General features: G+C 37.3%; 2 protein-coding genes across 2 annotated transcripts; both read left to right on the top strand.

Annotated features, from left to right (window-relative positions):
- Positions 1–62: 62 nt before the first annotated feature.
- On the top strand, positions 63–1,613 carry sst7 (somatostatin family member 7). Its single transcript, XM_057320019.1, has 2 exons — positions 63–280; positions 498–1,613. The coding sequence occupies exons 1-2, from the start codon at positions 179–181 to the stop codon at positions 729–731; spliced, it is 336 nt and encodes a 111-aa protein (XP_057176002.1). The 5' UTR covers positions 63–178; the 3' UTR covers positions 732–1,613.
- A 1,891-nt stretch (positions 1,614–3,504) lies between these two features.
- Positions 3,505–19,614, top strand: masp2 (MBL associated serine protease 2). Its single transcript, XM_057319764.1, has 11 exons — positions 3,505–3,610; positions 12,365–12,581; positions 12,733–12,910; positions 13,194–13,325; positions 15,683–15,879; positions 16,850–16,997; positions 17,351–17,469; positions 17,565–17,643; positions 18,150–18,272; positions 18,362–18,436; positions 18,812–19,614. Exons 1-11 carry the CDS (start codon positions 3,579–3,581, stop codon positions 19,591–19,593), a joined length of 2,082 nt encoding a protein of 693 aa, XP_057175747.1. The 5' UTR covers positions 3,505–3,578; the 3' UTR covers positions 19,594–19,614.
- The last annotated feature ends 411 nt before the right edge of the window (positions 19,615–20,025 follow it).

Here is a 20,025-nt window from a genome sequence, read left to right as displayed (position 1 = left end):
TGCGTCAGTAGAGACTGAAAAGAGAGGTATATAAGACTCTGCCACCTGAAGCTCTCAAAGTCCAATATCTCTCGAGCTTACTCTGCACCAGGAGCTACTCTGACTTCGAAGGTCCTGCTTTGCTTCTCAGACTAAGCTTTGTGCGCTTTAGCTTTCGCTCGCTCGCTGTTTTGTCAGTATGCAGTTTTTGGCCAGTCTAGTGTCTCTTTTGCTGGTGCTGTACAGTGTCAGAGCTGCCGCGTTGCTTCCACTGGAGGAGAGGAACCCAGTGCACAGTAGGGTGAGTGGGTGCCAAGCTTTGTCTGAGATGTAAAATGAACATCTGTTTACTTTTTCCTTTCTCCAAGTTGTATTTTGCAATCAAATTTTCATATTTGTTGCTATCTTGTTTTATAAAAGATGATACATGTAAATAGAGTACAAATACCAATAGTATTTCACACAGAAGCTGATTGTTTGGTGAATGGGTCTGTTTTTAAAAAATCTTGTCTTATCAGGAGCTGAGCAAGGAACGTAAGGAGTTGATCCTGAAGTTGGTCTCTGGGCTGCTGGATGGAGTAGACAACAACATGCTGCCCGGGGAGATGGCACCTGCCCCTATGGACATGGAGGAGCCCCTGGAGTCCCGTCTGGAGGAAAGGGCCATCTACAATCGGTTATCACAGCTTCCACAGCGCGATCGCAAAGCCCCCTGCAAAAACTTCTTCTGGAAGACCTTCACGTCGTGCTAACAGCACTAGCCCAGCAGCGGTTCTGCAATTCTCCCCGATAAATGACATGAACTGTGTAAACCTTGTACATACCATCTCCAGTGTCTGAAGAAGGGTCTCTCTGGACTTAATCTGACAGAGTCTGGTTGTTAAAGACATTGATGATTATATTTATTTATTTGATTTATTTATTGATCAATTCATTAAGCTATTTATGGACATTTTTTGTTTTTTAGCATTAAAAAAAGAAGAAAGCATGGTTAATATATTAGCCTTTTTTGATAAAGGATGTCTCATTCACTGTGATCTGATGAATAAATATAGAACTGATAGATTTAAGTTGATGTATTATTAATACAGATAAATGTTTTCCTGAATGAATGGACCACATATTCGTTACAGAATCGTTTAATGGCATTTGATGAGTAGTGGTTGATTGACGCTTAATATACCAAATTAATGAATTGACAGTTTTTGTGGTGGTACTGATTTTTCCTTGTCATTGAATTATATATAATTGCAGCTAATGAAAGTGTTTGTATGAGGTCATTATTCGGGACTGAATCCTTGTGTAATAATTATTGGCTGGTAAATCAAAGCCAACAGATTATATTTTTATTGTGTTTAGTCACAGTTGTCCAAAATATTAAGCTTGTATACACATGTGATATCAACACAGCCGAAGACGGTCTAACTTTAACAGGAAAATCATTTTACCTACATAATGTTGGTGTGAATTCATTGCTTTTTACCTTCAAACAGTGTGTAATTATATATTCTGAAACACGGTTATGCAAACTGTGTCTGTATAAGTGACCATATACTTATTATACAAGCCTACTTGTTAAATGTGTGTATTAATCAGCTGACGTAAGGCATGACTTGGCCTAGTTCTTTCATTTCCACCCAAATACAAATGACAAAAGCCCAAAAAGATAAATAGTACTAAATGACATATGTGTAGTATGTATGTAGTTCTGTACAGCTCAATGACAATTGGATGCTTTGAATTCAGAGTAATTCATAAGTGTTTAAAAACAGCACAAATAAAATTCTCAAAGAGGTCGAAATTGACAGTGTTCGATCAGTATAAAACTATTTCATGCAATATAATGTCAGATATTATATCTGACATTTCTTAAACCATGTTCCTCAACTAACAGTGATAAAAACATTGGGAGTATAATGAACAAGTTTTAGACACAGCTTCATTAGCTATTGTTAAACCTAATGGGAAATTCATAACTGCATCTCTTTTTAACCACAAAGTTAAAAAAGTATACAACAGCTGTTCAGAAATAAATACCTCCCTGAAAGCAAAGTGTGCTGTTTTGTCATCAGATTTACTTGCGCATACAGCGAAACAGAATGAAATACATTTGTTTTTTGTGTATTTTACCTGTGCATGCCTGTGTGTGTTTGAACAATATACCTTGCTGAACTACACAAAAGCATCACATTATAAATTGAAAGAAAAATTATGTTTTCAGTAGATACCTGATGCGCTTGTGCCAGGGGCACCCTGACCTCAATATTCCTCAATTCTTCAATGACTTCAAAGGTCGAGTCCAGATGACATCAACAGCATAGACGTCTGGTCTTGTCCCAGAATACTGATGACTTACGCTTAACAAATGCGTGCTCTGAAATCAGTAATACTCATTTCTTCAGATTTGTATAAATAAATATTTGCACATGCATACTAGCTTATAAATAGCAGATATTTATTGCAAGGGATGCTCTGTTTGAATCGGATGAAAGCATAATAAATTATGTAAAATAATATAGTACAGTAATTACTTGGGGTTTAACAATTTGACTTCCACAGAATGAAAACAATAACAGTGGCATATGATAATTCAGTGTCTCTGACATGGGATTTCATATGTTAGTTCAGTTTGCTCAAAAACTCTGTTGAGGCCAAAGTTAATTAAAGGACCAACAAACAGTCTTGTCCAACACAAAGAGACAGGTCTAATGAATAGAATAAAGACACAAATAGTTTTATTATTAAAGTGAAAATGCACAATTATCATCATTTATATGGCCATTGTATAAAAGTGGCACATTCTTGATTCAGTTTAGTTAATGCTAATTGATGGATAGACTCAAATGGATGACTCCAGGATATGTTTTATTTAAAAAAGGTTTGTGTGAAGCAAAGGAAAAACTGCCCATTATTCAAGTGCCCTGAGCTACAATGAGATCATTGTGAGAGGACATCAAAGCTGCTAGTGGCAAGCAAAAGATTTTTGATTGCTATGCCTTTGATCTAAAGGCATACTTCCACCTGAACATGAATTTAGAATTCGAACTAACTTCTATATTTATTTTTTGGAAATACACAAAATGACTCTATTCACAACAGTATTTAATACAATGAAATGAGCACAAATTCACATATACTCAGGTAAATGAATGTAACGGTACATTTTTCTAAACGCTACAGACACTGGGACAATGTTTTAGTATAAATAGAAAGGGATCGTATTTCACGGCTAAAACGAATATTATCGTTTGTTTTAGATGTAATGCAATGTGTATACACGATTTAAGGTTCAAAAACGCTGTATTTTCCACATACCGTGCATGTTTGTATCTCCTCTTTGCCCCGCCTCTCTTAAACGCGCAGATTTTTTACAAAGCTCATCTCTCTGAAAAGCGAGGCGTGCTATGATTGGCCAGTTAACCAGTGCGTAGTGATTGGTCGAATACTGCAAGCGTGTGACGAAAATGTAACGCCTCTTACCATATTTGGAACATCAGGTTCTAAAGCGATTGTAGGCTACTGACAGGTACGCCCACCTTACTTGCGTATACATTTGGACGGTCTTATAGTCAAATCATACCAAGAACTGACGAACTGATATGTGGCGGTGTGGTTACACGACACGTTTCAGGTAGGTCTTGGTTAGCATTCACTTTTAGATTGAATGCATCTTTTGTTCCGACACTTACATTTTTGCAATTTTACGTGTCTAATGCTTGCACGGGCAACTTATAACACACCAAAGACACAGAAAAACACGTATTCGCACCATATGACCCCTTTAAACAACTCGCTTCAGTAGTGACCAGAACAAACGCGCATGCACCAAACTGCGAATATTACGTCTCTTAATCAATATTCATGAGCAAGCTGCATTTGAGCAGTGATTACTGGGCGCAGTGCTGGTAAGCCACTTAATTAATGTTCATGAGCATGCTGATTAGTTCAATACCGTTCAATAGTGCTGCCCAATGCCATGATTAGGGGATGTAACATAAAGACGCACCACAAATACAGTGCCGTGCACTGTTTAACTAAGAAACTTAAAATAGTTTGAGTCAGCCCGTCAAATGCTCTAATCAGAATGTCTTGTTCTTAGACTTTCTTTTATCCGCTGGCAAGCGGTGAGTAATGTTTACTGCTACGTAAATGCCATTATGTTCCACGTTAGATTTTGTTACAGAGTGCACGCTCACTTAATTACTTCTGCGTTGTCTCTCTGTTTGCCTTGCCCTGTTGCCACCAGCGATGTTTTCTATCACCATCAATATTTCTTGATTCGGTTTTGTGGTGACATTTGAATGTATGGACTATAGAACAGACAGACATAGCATGGTCGAGTAACCAAGACATTTGAAATCAAAGAAAGTAGAAGACCTCGCTATTAAAGGAAATATTGCCACTGGTGATTCAAAATCTATATTTGGTGTTATTTGAGTTATTTGCCCTTCACTGAGCTGTAGGTTCTTCAAGTACCCCCGGGTATACTGTAGGTCGGGACACATTTGCTCATGTCAAACACTGTTATTCTTTGAACACAGACTCACCTCTTTTCTAAAGATCTTTTGGGAACAGAGTGTGAGACGTTTGTGGCATATTAGATTTCAGTTTACATTCAGCAGTTTGTTTTTTGTCACTGTTAGTTTGCCCTTGTATATTCTCAATGCCCTCATTGAAATATCGTGACATTTCACTAAAAAAAGTGACTGAAAGTGCTATACAAATAAACTTGACCTTTTTAGGTGCTGTTTATTGGATTTCGCCATTAGGCTAACCATGTTAATGTATAAAATAATGTAAATACAACATTAACATTAAACATTGAAACCGGTCGCAAAATGTGTCATTCAGAGACCAGTAATTATTCAATCACGTCAGGATAAATAATGATAACTTTATAATGTATTAATAGTGTTGTTTATGGCACTTTGTAATATTGTTTGTCTTTTGTCGGCATGTGTAGGCTAATGATTTTTTTAAAAGTTTTTAAAGCATACAGATTCAATACAACATCAGGAATTTTCATTTTCGCTATTATTACTCTCGTTTACAGTCCCTAAAATGGTAAGAGAATGGATTTTAATAGCCTTGTTTAATAAGATTTTTTTCTTTTTCTAATAAGCAACTGAATCCACATAGATGAAAAACAAACTATCCATTCCACGGTCTAATCACGTCATATCACACGGTCTTATTTGCTCTTACTGTGTCTTAAATGTAATGACTTCATCACTGCAAATAGTATGAAGCTCTAGCTGTGGCAGCTGAATCTATTACAACTGGAGCATTTCATGCTTTGCTCCACAAGTGGCCAGTCTGTGATTGAGATATTTAAAGCACACGTCTCACAGGTCAATTCTGCGCTTAAACGAGACAGTCAATATTGTGTTTAGTGGCCTTCCCACAGTCCATTCTCAGTAATTACAGCACAGCGCAAGAGAAACCAAGTGGAGATATGACATACATAGTCATTGCACAGCTAATGAGCTGCTGCTACAACATCCACTCTTGTTAGCAGGCTATCCGTGATACTGCCTTAAACAAGCGCAATCTCAAAGGAGAGCTTTTAGCAAATGGTGCTTTACTTTCATTTCTTTTAACTCCGTCTCCGAGAACAGCACGAGTCCGGATCTGCTCACTTGAAAAACATATCCTACTAGTAGTCAATTTGTAATTATGCTAATTCTGAAGCTCATAACAGTGTGGTTTGCCATAAAGCCGGCAGATTTGATGCTTTTTAACAAGCAGTTTTTTTCAAATGATCATAAAAATAATTATCCAGATTTGAGATTCCAAATGACCCCTCAAAGACAATACCACATTAATGTGTGGCGCACTGCAACAATAAACGGTCGGATTATGGAGTAATTACTGAGCTGTGTTTACTGAGGTATGTTTTTGTTTTGCAATAAAGTAATGCTGTTTGATATCCGAAATTGTAAAGGGGACCAAGTCTTTCTAAATAACAGAGAATATGGGCAGCTTACTCCAGCTGCCAGATTTCTTTTTTAAATTATCAGTCTAAACGCAATGAGAACAAACAGAAGTGTGTACTGTGCCTCCTCATATGACCCTTGTGAAGACTTTGTCCCTCCTTCCTGAACCGGTCCCCTCAGTGATGGGCAGGGTCTCTATGGTTACAGGCATCCTGCATCCCTTCCTCATGTCTGTGACATCTAATTTTCTGCAGTGTAGGGTGCGCTGAGAGGGATAATGATATGCTTTTAGCCAGGGCTGACTAGCTAAGCAGTCACAGCACAACACATCAGGCGTCATTAGCGGCTGTTGAGAAGGACATCTAGAACTTCATGTCGAGTCTCCTATGTAGCCCTCGGTGGGCGCCTCCACCTCTACATGGCCTCTGGGATATTGACAAGGGTTTGATTCTGTGGCTTGTCTCATCATTTGGGTTTATGAGAAAGCAATTACAGTGTAATTCTCATTCCCCTCTAACGTCTCAATCTGAAGGAATAATACAGGCTGTACAAGAAAAATGCAAGGCACGTTTATGATTCCTCTGTAGTTAAGCTTTTGTGTGTACTGAACTCACCGACTGCATTAGATGTAACGTCTATTGCTCAAAACAAATAATATGTTTGTTAGTTTACACAATTGTACGGTGAACAGATTTGGATGGCACATCCATTATTCAGTTAAATGAAAAAACCTTTAGCTTTAAAGTCGACAATGACAGTGATGGCGTAAAACAGATTACCTGTGGGAATAATGAGTATTTCTGTCAACTTGATAACTGTAGGTTCAGTGCTAAGGGTGTGAAAATCTGTACATCATTTTATTTTTATTCATTGTTCAGAATAAAAAAGTAATTTACTGAGACCATATAACAATAGTGTTTATATAGTGTGATAAGGTTTGCTAGGATAGTTTATTCTTTAAAGTTTATATTATTGAAATGAAATTTTGCGTGAATCTCATCAGTCTTTTTCCTGCTCTCTTATCAGATCTTATTTTCTAGAAATGCCACAGGTAACTCGGTTGAGACTTGACTCTAATTAAATAGCATGCTCATGCTGCATGTGTCAATACTTGAAAAGTATTATATACACATAATTAGGCCAATGTTTTACCATCATTATGAAACATTATAAAAGTGTATTTTGAACAGAAGTATAGTATTTGTAAAAGCAGGGTGAGACCTGAAGAAGCTGGTAAATAAAGTATGTTTTCGCAAATTCTAGGCAAAGGGGGACAAATCAAATCCTTTTACCATATACACAAGTGCAACAGTAGGTGAAAAGCTTGTGAGCAGTTCCGGTCAACATGGCAAATTATAAGTAGAGATAGACATTAATTACAATAATTTACACTTTATTTCAAATGTATTTAGTTACAACATAATTGCTATAAATTAGTTGCATTTGTGTTATTCTATATTTTAGTCACAACATTCCATAGTTTACTAACGTTTAGTAGTATGTGTTTATGTATACAGTACAATCAGAGTAAAAATGGTACCATGCTTAGACTGCACGTGTGATGTCGGTACACTGGGGTGGATTTAGGAAACAGAGATATGGGGGGCTGGGGGGGTATTTGATAAAATCTCCAAAACCTGTGTATGGCCTTTTAAACAGTACAGCTAATGACAGGGAAATTACTTGTGATAAATCAAGGCTGAATCCCTTCGCACTGAAGTTCGCCCGTATGTCAGATTGCAATTATTCTTTCAATTTAGACCTTGATGCATCTTTCACAGATTTAAGTCCCCATATGGCTATTTACGTTCTCTTGTGGGCCTGTGGCCGTCCACCAAATCAGCGGCTTTGACACGACGCTCTGCACCAGTGACGACAAGTGAGGTGTCTGGGACGAGAAATGGTGCCAGGTGCGGCACTCACAGCTTCGGTGTAGAATTCAACCTGACAATAGCTTAACCACAGACTATTGAATAATATCAAGCTTGATCACAGACAACAGGACACCCGGTTATCACCAGACATGGAAAACACATTTAAATACATGAATCATGTTCTTTGCTGTGCACTTTTAAGTTGCACTCAGTAAAAATATTGTCTAACAGTGCAGGTGGTTGATTTATAAAATTCTTTGTCTTAGCGAAGAATAATTATTGAAATCTTTTGACGTTGAATTGGTCATTTTTATGTGCCACCTGCATCACCAAACTGACAAAAAAACAACAATAACTGTTCAAAGTACTGACTGACCGGACAGTGAGGAAGCTGCCTTACAGTATTTTTTGGACAACCCAATTGTTTCTGTCCTAGCATGCAGACATTTGATGGCCAAACTGGAAATTATTGGAGTGTTAGACATGATGGCATGTTCAGAGGTCTCTGTTCAGTATACTTTATGATCTCTGACCCCACAGGTGAAGTGGACACACCAATGAATTGTTTATTATTGAAAAATAATAAATCCTATTTTGGAAAACGTCTGAGACCTTTTTGTTTGTTAGTCAGTTCATGACACAGTTAAACCACAGGGAAAATGAAATGCTGTGAAATGGATTGTAGTATTTTCTTTCCAGCTGGGCAAATAGAAAGTTCTAATTATAATGACATTAATAACATAATATAACTTTGTTTTAGTCTCTATGCCTTTAAACAGATCATTGAGCAGCATGCCTGGTGTTAGAAACATGGACTTGTTTAACTGACAGCCACAATAATATTTGGCATTGTTCTGTTCATCTTTGTTGCAGTTTGTATTTTTAGGTCACCTGCGTGGCATGCATGATGGAGAAAGGAAAATTACAGCGTCAATGCCTGATTAACTCCCACACAAAATTCAGCCTTCTCTCGAAGCTACCACACAACAGAATTCCTCAAAATCTACATGAAAATCTACATACATTAAAATACAGTATGGTTTAACAAAACCAAGCTGCATTAGCCTATGATGTTTTTAATCCCTTAGCCTGGAGTCTCACTTGCAAGTGTGATTCTGTTGCTTTTTGAATCTTCACTATTGATTTTGGATATGTATTGTGTTCACAAGGTTCTATAAGGGGCCATTCCACATTAAAGTGACATCTTCCATTATGGCTGGTGTCTTATCAGGATGCACTTCATTACTTATGGTACAATGAGCATTGCTGTGCTGCTCAGAGAAAGGATTTTCGTGGTGGAAAAATGTTTGGCTTAACCACATATCCCTTGTGATTGTTCTATAAGTGTTTTAAAAAATGCTCCGGGTGTACATGTGTTCACGACTTGCTGTGCGTGTGTTCACTACTCTCTGGATGGGTTAAATGCATTTTTCAAAGCAGAAGAACGTACTCTGACAATGTAAGTTGCTGTCAGATAAGTTCCCCTGTGTTCAAAGCAGGAAAACGTTTTTTCCTCATTGAACACAGGGGAACCGTATCTGACAGCAACATTTTCAGCTGTCAGACTACGTTCTCCTGCGTTGTTTGAAAATTTTAGTTATATAAGGCTGAAACTCTGAGAACCTACTTCTTGTTCTGTTGAAAGTCAGCAGTGTAAATATGAGACTGCTATGAACGTTCTATCCCATGGAAGGTGGAGGAACCATATTTGACAGCAAAATGTCAGCTGTCAGATCCTGCCCCCCTGCTATAACTGGTATAGTTTTAGTCTTGGAGGGCATCAAGTTCAATGGGACCCTATGCAATAGGCCCTCTGGTGTAGTTGTTAGTGTATTGGGTTTGTGGTGGGCAGGTTGTTGGTTTGCATCCTTACTCCCTTTCTTTTTTCTCATTGAACACAAGGGGGACCTTATCTGGCACCTTATCTGAACACCTTATCTGAACTTTATCTGACAGGAACTTACATTTTCAGAGTATGTTCTCATGCTTTTAAAAAATGTAGTAATATACTGTAAGGCTCAAACTCTGAGAATCTACTTCTTGTTGTGTTGAAAGTCAGCAGTGTGAATATGAGACTGCTATAAATTTGCTATGCCATGGAAGGTGGGGGAACGGAATATGATAGCAAAATCTAACTGGTAATGTTTTGCCTTGAAGGGCTTCATTATCAATGGGGCCACATCCAATAGTCCACCTGGTGTAGTGTCACAAGTTTGTTGTTGTTTTTTAGTCCTGCCTTCCTTCCTTTTTTCTCATTGAACACGGGAAACCTTTCTGAATTCAACTTACATTGTCAGAGTACGTTCTCCTGCTTTGAAAATTTTAACGATATAAGGCTGAAACTCTATGAGCCTTCTTCATGATGTGTTGAAAGTAAGCAGTGTGAATATAAGACGAGTATGAACTTTCTATCCCAATGAAAGGTGGGGGAATGGTATCTGACAGCAAAATCTCAGCTGTCAGATACCGTTCCCCATGCTATAACTGGCAAAGTTTATCCTTGAAAGCCTTCAAGTTTAAGGGGACCCCCAAGTTCAAGGGGGTCATTGGTTTTCTCATTGAACACAGGGGAACCTTATCTGACAACAGCATTCTTAGTTGTCAGAGTACGTTCTCCTGATTTAATTGAAAAAAAAAGTGCTATAAGGCTGAAACTCCTAGAATCTGCATCTTGAGAATCTACTTCTCAGTTCTCAAACCAATGACCTGCCCATTATAAACCCAAAGCACTTACCACTACACCTATTGGATGGGGCCTTCTAGAACTTGAAGCAATCAAAGCTTCAAGTTCAGGAGAATGTGTTCTGACAACTGTGAATGTTGCAGAATGAGCTGTTTAAAAAGAACTGTTCCATTTTCTCTCTCTCTGTTTTTATTCATTTTAAAAAGCCTCAAACCCTGTCTACACCATACGCGACTGGTGCGATGCTGTGCGAGAAAGACAATAAAGCCACACTTGATGCAGCGCGATATGACACAACAAATTCCATGTTCTTTATGGGTTTTTGTCGTGTCACATTGCATTGCATGGCGTCACTCGCGTGAGGTGTAGACAGTGTATTTGAGTGTGATAAAGCAGTTTGAACTGTTATTTCCTCCTCAAGAATCACTTTAGCTGTGGCACAACCTGTGACCTCAAGCAGGCATAAAGACAGAGGTCAGCAGATTACACTAGACAGCCACAATCAGCACGACCAAGCACAGCTGGGAATACTTTTGTCATTTATGAGGATAATTATTGTAATCTCCTCATACATCAGCCATTACCAGCGTAACGTATTGAAAATGAGGGCTCTATAATAAGCTTGCTTGTTGAACATCTGGCTTTGTTCACACTTTCCCCTTTTCTCTCTCCCTGTCTCACCCACTAATTCTGCATCTCTCTCACTTTTTCTCACTCTTACTGAAATAATATTTTAGAATCATTAAATACCCATTTCATTCGTGCCAAAAGGTTTAAATGAAAGGGAATGCAGTATTACAAAGGCATTTAGAATTAACTCTGCTCTCAGAGTAATTGCCGTGTGCGACACCAACAGGCTTTCAACATCACCTCTTGTTTTTTCATCACAAACATTGGGTGTCTTTGCCTGTGGCACAACAGTATGTATATTTCAGAAAATGTAATATGTCTGTAAATGCGTGCTTTGTCATGTGAGTGTGATCAGTCCACCCAGTCTTTACCACAACACAGCAAAAACTGATCAACGGTTGGTGTTGTAAGGAAACCATTGTTTAGGTGGGTCCGCTTTGCTATGTGGTTCTATTTTAACATATTTGCAGTATTATTAGAGTCTTGATAATCCATTTAGCAATTTCCAAAATACACAGCGCTGTCCAAAAGTCCACTATTGAGATGCCTCTGTCTAGCATTTTATAGTGTAATACTTTATATGAATCTATTTAAATATTTCCTTTAAAATTATATATCAATTAACTTGAATAAGATTTGTTAATGTTTTCATCTGTAGTTGTTGTTTTGTGCAAGCTGTTTGCAAGTGCACACGCAAGAAAAAATCAATTATTGACCCTTGGTGAGAGGTACAGACTCCAGAATCCACAGTTCTCTTTTGCTGATAAGCAGGGCCTGTATTTACTATAATCATCCATCTTAATGAAACCGTCGACTTACTTGCAGTCTAAATCTGTGTGATTGTGCTACACAGTCAAACCGGATCAATGACAAAATCTATTAGAAAAGAAGTGTATAAACAAGTTAACTTCTCCACTGCTATGTCTTCAATCCAATATTTACAACAATGAAAATCAAAAGAACTGTTACTACAGAGTATTGTTTGCTCAGCAGCATTTACTGGACAGCTGGTTCAGTAACCTGTAGAACACTGATGCTCTGCAGAGGTAAACAGGACATGTTTTTGTGAGACGAATTTAAGTTTGTGATCTTCTGGAATGATGAACAGGTATGGAAAATGTTCAGATGTGTTAACTGTCATGTGTTAAGTGTGAAGTTTGTTTCACTTGTGTTGGGATTGTGACAGGATCTTTACATTATCAGCAAGATGGACATGGATGACTGACATACCTCAGATGTTTTCATGTGGTGATTTGTTTTAGCGTATCCTTGGTTTTGGTCATTCTGCTACCATTAGCCTCTGGTTTAGCACTGTCAGGACTGTTTGGGAGCTTCACATCACCAAACTTCCCGAACGTTTATCCCAACAACCAGCGCATGGTTTGGAATATCACAGGACCTGAAGGACACAGATTACGCCTCTATTTCACTTATTTTAACCTTGAGCCATCTCATCGCTGTGAATATGACTACCTTCAGGTTAGAGCCATATCATTACAAACCTTTAAAAGTGGGCTAATCATATGGATAAAGTATACCAGGAAATGTCTATTATTCTTGTAATGTTAAGCTTGTAAGAAATGATATGTGTTATGGTTTAGACTTGTACTTGCCCACACTGTTTTTACAGGTGTTCTCTGAAGGTAATGAAACAGTCCGGTTCTGTGGCGAGGCAGAGAAAGATTATGGGGATGCACCTAAAAACACTGTCATCTATTCTGCCACCAACACCATGTCTGTGGTCTTCAGGTCAGATTACTCCAATGAAGTTCGATTCACAGGATTTCAGGCATTTTATTCAGCAGAAGGTGATGGAGACAGTGAAGCATCAATACATGACTATCTATCTTTCTCACTGCATGAATCCCTTTATCCACTTGTGTCTCAACGCCTTAATGCATGGTTGTCTCTCTTCCTCATTGTCTCGCTGCATGACTGACTTTCTCTTTTACAGTGTTAAGTCATATTTAGCTATTTCATCACACGAAACCCACTACATAGATGGAACGATCTTATGGAGTAATATATGAATCAAAATCCATACTTGCAAGTGCGAACTGTAGCTAAACAGCCTCTTTTCACTTTTAACAGACATTGACGAGTGCTTGAACACTGTGGATGGAGAACCAGCGTGTGACCATAATTGCCATAATTATGTTGGGGGCTTTTACTGCACTTGCAGATTGGGATATCAGCTCCATGCTGATAAGAGACACTGCACTGGTAAGGCTGATCCCAGAACAGATGACACCCCTGGCCTGTAGTTATTCTGCGTAGTTATTAATATGAACTTTAAGTGATATCATGATATATGCTTAGGTTATAAAACAAATACAGGGATATGAATAGCATGGTAGGGACTAGCACTTGCTGATTTGATTTTGTACAATATTTTTCGCAGTAGACCATATATGCTTATAGACATGATGATATATTTTCATGTTTATGATTTATTGTATGTAATTTTATTGTATACCTTTTACATAAACACTATGGAACATGAACATGGTTGTTATTAAAAACAGTAGTATAGTATATATCAAATGTATTGCCATTGATACCAAACCTGGCTGTATCATGGTATGACATAGTATGTTTTAACCAGGCGTCATGGGAAAATTATTAGAGTTATGAATAGTTGCAGATCAATATTCAAGCTACAAATAGCAATAAACACATTTCTGAGTAACAAACGCTGGCTATTTAAAACTTTTAAAACACAAAACATCTCTAAAAACTATTGTGTTAAAACAAAACAATCTGCTCAATCATCTCTGTGACACATTTTGTGTTACTTTTAACTCAACCTTGTGTTGCCACTTTTATATTTAACACAAACTCAACAGAGATGACTCATAATGTGTTAAAAACATGTAGTGTAGTAAAATTCCATAACACTAACACATCCTTTTTTGAGAGTAAGGTTTTTAAACAAACCTTATTATAATTAGACAAATATCAATTCTATTATTTCTGCTGCAAATGGTGAACGTTACATTACAGACCTATTAAGACTACGGTGACAGCAGCAGGCTGGGTAGCCACGGCTCGCCAAACACTATCTATCAGCCCTGTCAACAGCTCCTGATTGAGACGGCACACGCTATAATCGAGCAGGAAATGGAGTCACCAAATAGTATAGTGGGTTGTTATATCATTGATAGCGTGGTCACAGTAAAGCACAGAAAACATTGCAGTGGGTTTTGTGCAGGCATGTTTGTTTTTTCCCTCGTTTCCAATGAATTAGACATCAAGTGCTATTTAAGCGCACCTGCTCCATTCCCCCCTTCAAAATCCCCAAATTTACAGTAAAATACTAATGTTAACTGTCGTTGTGGTCGGAGTTGACCAGTTTTACCCTAAATCACAATTCAGTCACATAATGTGTGTGGGCAGCGTTAGCGCTTGCATGCCTGTTAAAAGCAGTTGACTCTGTGAGTCCAGGTTAATTATCATTGGTTTCAAAGGGAACGGTGTTATAGAAATCAGTTGAAAATTGATACCATGTTTCAAGGTGCAATACAGTGCTAATGGTGGGTAATTAATCACAATTACCAGCCCAGACATGACTCCTAATTGTTTTTCTTTGCTAATGGGGAAGATAGAAGCATCGCATCATACCGCACAGAAGGGAGGACAGAAACAATGGCTTGTGTCTGAATCATTTAATCACACGAATTACCAGACCTTTGCCCTTCTCAATTGAGATTATTTATTGTAATTGTTTGTAACATGTACTTTAGTTGAGAACAGAGATATTTTGTTTTCAGTTTTATTGTAGTTTTATTCATTTTTGAATGAGCTTTTATTTGTATATTTTTAGTTTTCGTGTTCATATTAGATTTAATGTTAGCAATTTTGTTAAGTTCTTTTGTTGTTTTATTATTTATTTGTTTATTTTTATATTGCCATAAAGTTGCATATTTATTTTAGCTTAATGTTTAGTTAATTGTTGTTCCCCAACAATATTATAGATTTTTTTTAATAGCATATGGGCTGATATTTTACTTTATTGCAATTACCATAAATGTTTTAATGGTTTCAGTAAATTTAACCTTTTTTGAGAGCAAACTGCAGTAGTACATTAACAGTTGAGAATAACTTCTTTAGATTATTTGTTTGAAATCTCAGTAAAAAACTTATAATACATTTAAGCATACTATATAAATATGATTTATTAATTTATCAAATTCTTTTATAATTTTTAGTCATTTAATATCTTTATTTTCTATATTTGTTATTTGTATTATTACCCATCCTTGTCAAAAATATAACACAGAAATGACAAGCTTTAATACCTTGATCTTGCTTTATCATCTCATATATTCAAGTTCATATGGGTCTGATGAACATTTTACTTCATTTTGCAAACTAATTCATAACTGTCATGTCACTCTAAAGGTAAAAAGGCTCTTCCTTTAGGCCATTGTACAGGTTAAAAAGTACATTTACTTCTGCGTTGCAAATCAATGTTGCAATTTCCTGCACATCTCAGTGTTAAATGTTGCACAAACAGTATCTGTTGAATTTAAATGTGTGTCATTTTGACAATTCCCAGAAATGCATTTCTTCCACTGTAGTTGAGTGTAGCGGGCAGGTGTTTCACAAGAGGTCAGGAGAACTTGGCAGTCCAGAGTACCCTGGCGTTTACCCCAAAATGAGCCAGTGTGATTACACAATCAGTTTGATGGAAGGCTTCCAAGTAACCCTGGACTTTCAGGACCCATTTGATGTGGAGACTCATCCTGAAATCCCCTGCCCTTATGACATCCTCAAGGTTGGTTATTTTACAATCAGCAAGTGCTGACAGCATTCCAGCTAGGGTGGTAGATTAAGTTTAAAACAACAGCCATGAAAACATGGACACATTTTGTGTGAGTCATTCATCCTTGTGGCTCCTAGGGGAACTGTGTAGACCCTCTCATGAAATAAAGATTGAAGATTTCAAAGATACCGTGGATGCTTAGAGAGTTAAAGAAATAGTTCACCCAAAAAAGAAAAGTTTAGGACATTCTGCAAAATGTCTTTTGTGTTTTCCACAAAAATAAGCAATTGAATTACAACTGAAAGTTTCTTTCAGGTGCTAAATAAATACAAATTATATTTTATAGTGATTTGACTTTTTAGTATAAATTAAATGTTTTAATCTGCTTAATATAATCAGCACAAAGTTTTGTATTTTGCAGTTTGGTGTTTTGAAATCACTGCTGTAATATATACCGAAGATTAATGTTATGCTTGAGTAATATAATTTAGATTAAACATGTTTGAAGAGAGTCTCAAGTGCTTGTTAAGTGGAAGGAAAGGCACAGCAAGCCTCTTCGTGAAAATAAACATGCTAAGTGTTTAAGAATATTCTTGTTCTTTTTTTACCTGAAATGATTTTTACTCTCTCTATCAAAGCACTTTTTTAATGACTGAATCCTATTCCCTTTAATGGCCTCAAACGTTTTTAATGGCTCAGTGAATTTGCAGTCTTTCAGTCTTTTCTCAATGCCTGTAAAAACAAATTTGGTCTCTACTGCGCTGATGTTAAACATCAGTCGACTCCACTAATCACTGACCTGAGGGCTGTTGAATACATAATGTATGCTCTCTCATGCCCTCCACAGCTGCCTATTATTTCTGCTCACCTTCACATCTCCCTAGAGACTTGTTTATCTGTTGCCGTCCGTATAAACGGACAATTCAAACTGTCCATTTAGGCCGCTTGCGTGAAAAATCCCTGCTTTATCTCTGCTTGTCAGATAACTGCAGGTGGGAGAGAGTACGGCCCGTTTTGCGGGAAGACCTCGCCAGACAAAATAGAGACGGGCACACATGAAGTGCATGTGACATTCGGGACAGATAGTTCTGGGAAAAACAAAGGCTGGAAGATCAAGTATACAAGCACAGGTAATTTACAAGCCACTGTAGTGTTTAATATCAAGGAAGAAGCATTATGCCTATTTATTTAAGATTTTTGAGAAGTGAGGATTTTTAAGGAACGTTTGTAAATTATGTATTAGAAATGCCCAACATTATTGGTTCTTTGAAAAACAATGTTGTGCAACCGAACAACAACAACAAAATAACCAGGATTTAACCAGTAGGCCTATTCATATCTGATGGTTGTCTGCAGAGAAACTGTAGACATTAGCGATCACATACATTTAAATGACAAGAGTTAATGGTGTATGTTTTTTTCTCATGTTGAAATGTGTGCTATCATTACTTTTTCAAGTGCTCACCATTGCCTTCTTTCATAGCCAAGCCTTGTCCAAACCCTGTGGCTCCTAAACACGGACATATTCATCCCCTGCAACCTCAGTATATCATGACGGACACGTTCAATGTCACATGTGATCTGGGCTACGAGTTAAATCTGGTAATCATTCTTCCTTTCATGTTCTCAAAAGTGTAAGGGGAAAAAGGGCTTGTTTAGATCTTCATGGACTTAAAAGTGACTTTCTACATCTTTAGGGGGAGGAAAGTTTGCCCTTTTATCAAGCCACATGCCTCAGGGGTGGCTTTTGGAATGGACCGATGTCTGAATGCGTCAGTAAGTTGTTCAGAAATCCCAGATAAGCATGAAGTGTGTATAATCGTCAATGGGGGTTTAATGCTACAAGAAGGAGGTACGTTTTAAAACCTGAGGCTTTAGTGCAGGCTAAAGTGGAGAGAGTTCTTACTGACAATTTAGAAAATAGAGTGCTTACAAACGAAATGAAAACATTTGAACAGTATTCCTTTGTGTACGAGGTAAAGAAGACAACAATTTTGTAAATAATGTGAATAAAGATTGCAGTCAAATATGACCAAGATATAACAAAACGTGAGATGGATACAAATATATTTTATAAATAAAAATTTAAAGTATTAAAATATAAACAGATTCAGTTCAAAATTAAACTACTGTTACTAAAATTAAACTTTAAGAGTAAGATGTTTACTTCACTTGACCTAAAATGTATTTATTGATACAACTTTAACTGGTATGCTTAGGTCTCCACGATATACTGGCCTTTTTATGTAAAAAAAAAATTGTGACATTTTTCTGTTTTGCAGTTATGGATTGTGGAGAGCCCGTTCAGATTTATAATGGAAGTGTGAAATTCACCACAACCATATATCAGTCTGTCATTGAGTATTCCTGCAATGAATTCTACACAATGGAGGCTGGGACAAATGGTATGGTACTGCACATATCTCACAGATGGATGGCAAACATAATACTGATCGAGAAAAACTATAAAGAGTTTTATTTTTCTTTCTGTTAGGAGTGTATACCTGCGCACACGATGGCTACTGGAGAGATGCCCTGGGAAGAAAAATGCTTCCAAAATGCTTACCAAGTGAGTATATTGTATACTAATGTTTGTGCTTTGTTTTAGATGCTTAATATTCACTACTAGTAAAAAGTTTGGACTCTTTTGACTGGTCCTTGTAATCTTGAAAAGTGCTTATGCTTGAAATTTGTTTTGTACAAATAGAAGCTGTGCCTACACCACATTTCTTAGCAAAATGTTAATTTTAAAATGGTTTAAAAGCATCCCACAAGGTTACAGGAGAATATAGGAGAATGCACAAAGTATGTAGAGATGTAGTTAAAAAGTGACACTTCAAAAACGTTACAAAACGTTTATTTAGTTTTATCCACTATTAATTCCCATTCTCGTCCTTTCTTTTTTGACATGTAAACATTGATCTTTTGTCTGTCATCCTGAAAGTTTGTGGAAAGTCCAAAGAAAAACTTTCCAGGGTGATTGGAGGAAAGAACGCTGAGAAAAATGACATTCCCTGGCAGGCCATGATACTGGTGGGCACCAAGTTCATAGGAGGCGCTTCTCTCCTGTCAGATGACTGGGCACTTACTGCTGCCCATGTCCTGCAAAGCTACGAAGATGCTACCAACCTAAAGCTGAAGATGGGCATAGTCAGGTATCAGGATGCAGAGGCAGTGGTTGCCATTCCAGAGAAAATCTTTATTCACCCCGAGTACCATCACGATAACCTCAACTTCAACAATGACATTGCCCTGATTAAACTGGAGAATAAGGTACATGTCAGTGAAGCTGTAATGCCTGTGTGTTTACCTGGGAAAGACGAACGTTTTCTTTTGAGGGCTGATGACATCGGAAAGGTATCCGGCTGGGGTGTGCGGAATCCAAATGTACGTGGAATACATTCCCTTCGTCTCCAGTATGCACACTTACCTGTGGCTGATTTTGAGAACTGTAAAGCCAAATATGACTCTACTGAGAGAGATACAGGTAAACTAATAGTGACAGAGAACATGATATGTGCTGGGTATGCTCAGGGAGGAGTAGACTCCTGTGAGGGGGACAGTGGAGGACCCTATGTGTTTTTTGATAGCCATAATCAAAACTGGTTTATAGGCGGCATTGTGTCATGGGGTTATGGGTGTGCCCAACCTGGATATTATGGGGTTTATACTAAAGTTAGCAATTACCTTCCCTGGATTAATGATGTCATGTCCAAAAACAGTTAATTTCCAAACATGACTCTTTTGGATTCTTTATTGATACATCGTTGAGCAGATTATTGCAATGACAATGCTTTTTAAATACGTTTTTGGAAAGTTAAAAAGTGTTGTTCATGTATTCATTTGTTGATTTTGTGGGCACCAAACAAATAAAAAAATAAAAACATTTAATAACAAAATGTTTAATTTACAACAGATAGCTCTAGACCGTCTGTATTTGAAAGGTTATTTTAATTATTTGATTATATATTAATATAATAAAATAATTTTAAAAATGATGATCTAAATAAATCTACATTTAGTTGCATGCGGTGTTCAGCTGTGACTGTATTTTCAATAAAGCACATCTCACCTTATTGCCCATTGCCTGGTCGTTACTTTTACAAGCATTTCATTTGAGATGTAAACAGTATTTAGAAATTCGTTAGATGTGGCTTA

Source organism: Triplophysa rosa, linkage group LG21, assembly GCF_024868665.1.
Source record: "Triplophysa rosa linkage group LG21, Trosa_1v2, whole genome shotgun sequence".
Lineage (NCBI taxonomy): Eukaryota > Metazoa > Chordata > Actinopteri > Cypriniformes > Nemacheilidae > Triplophysa > Triplophysa rosa.
This window is presented reverse-complemented; position numbering and strand designations above follow the sequence as displayed.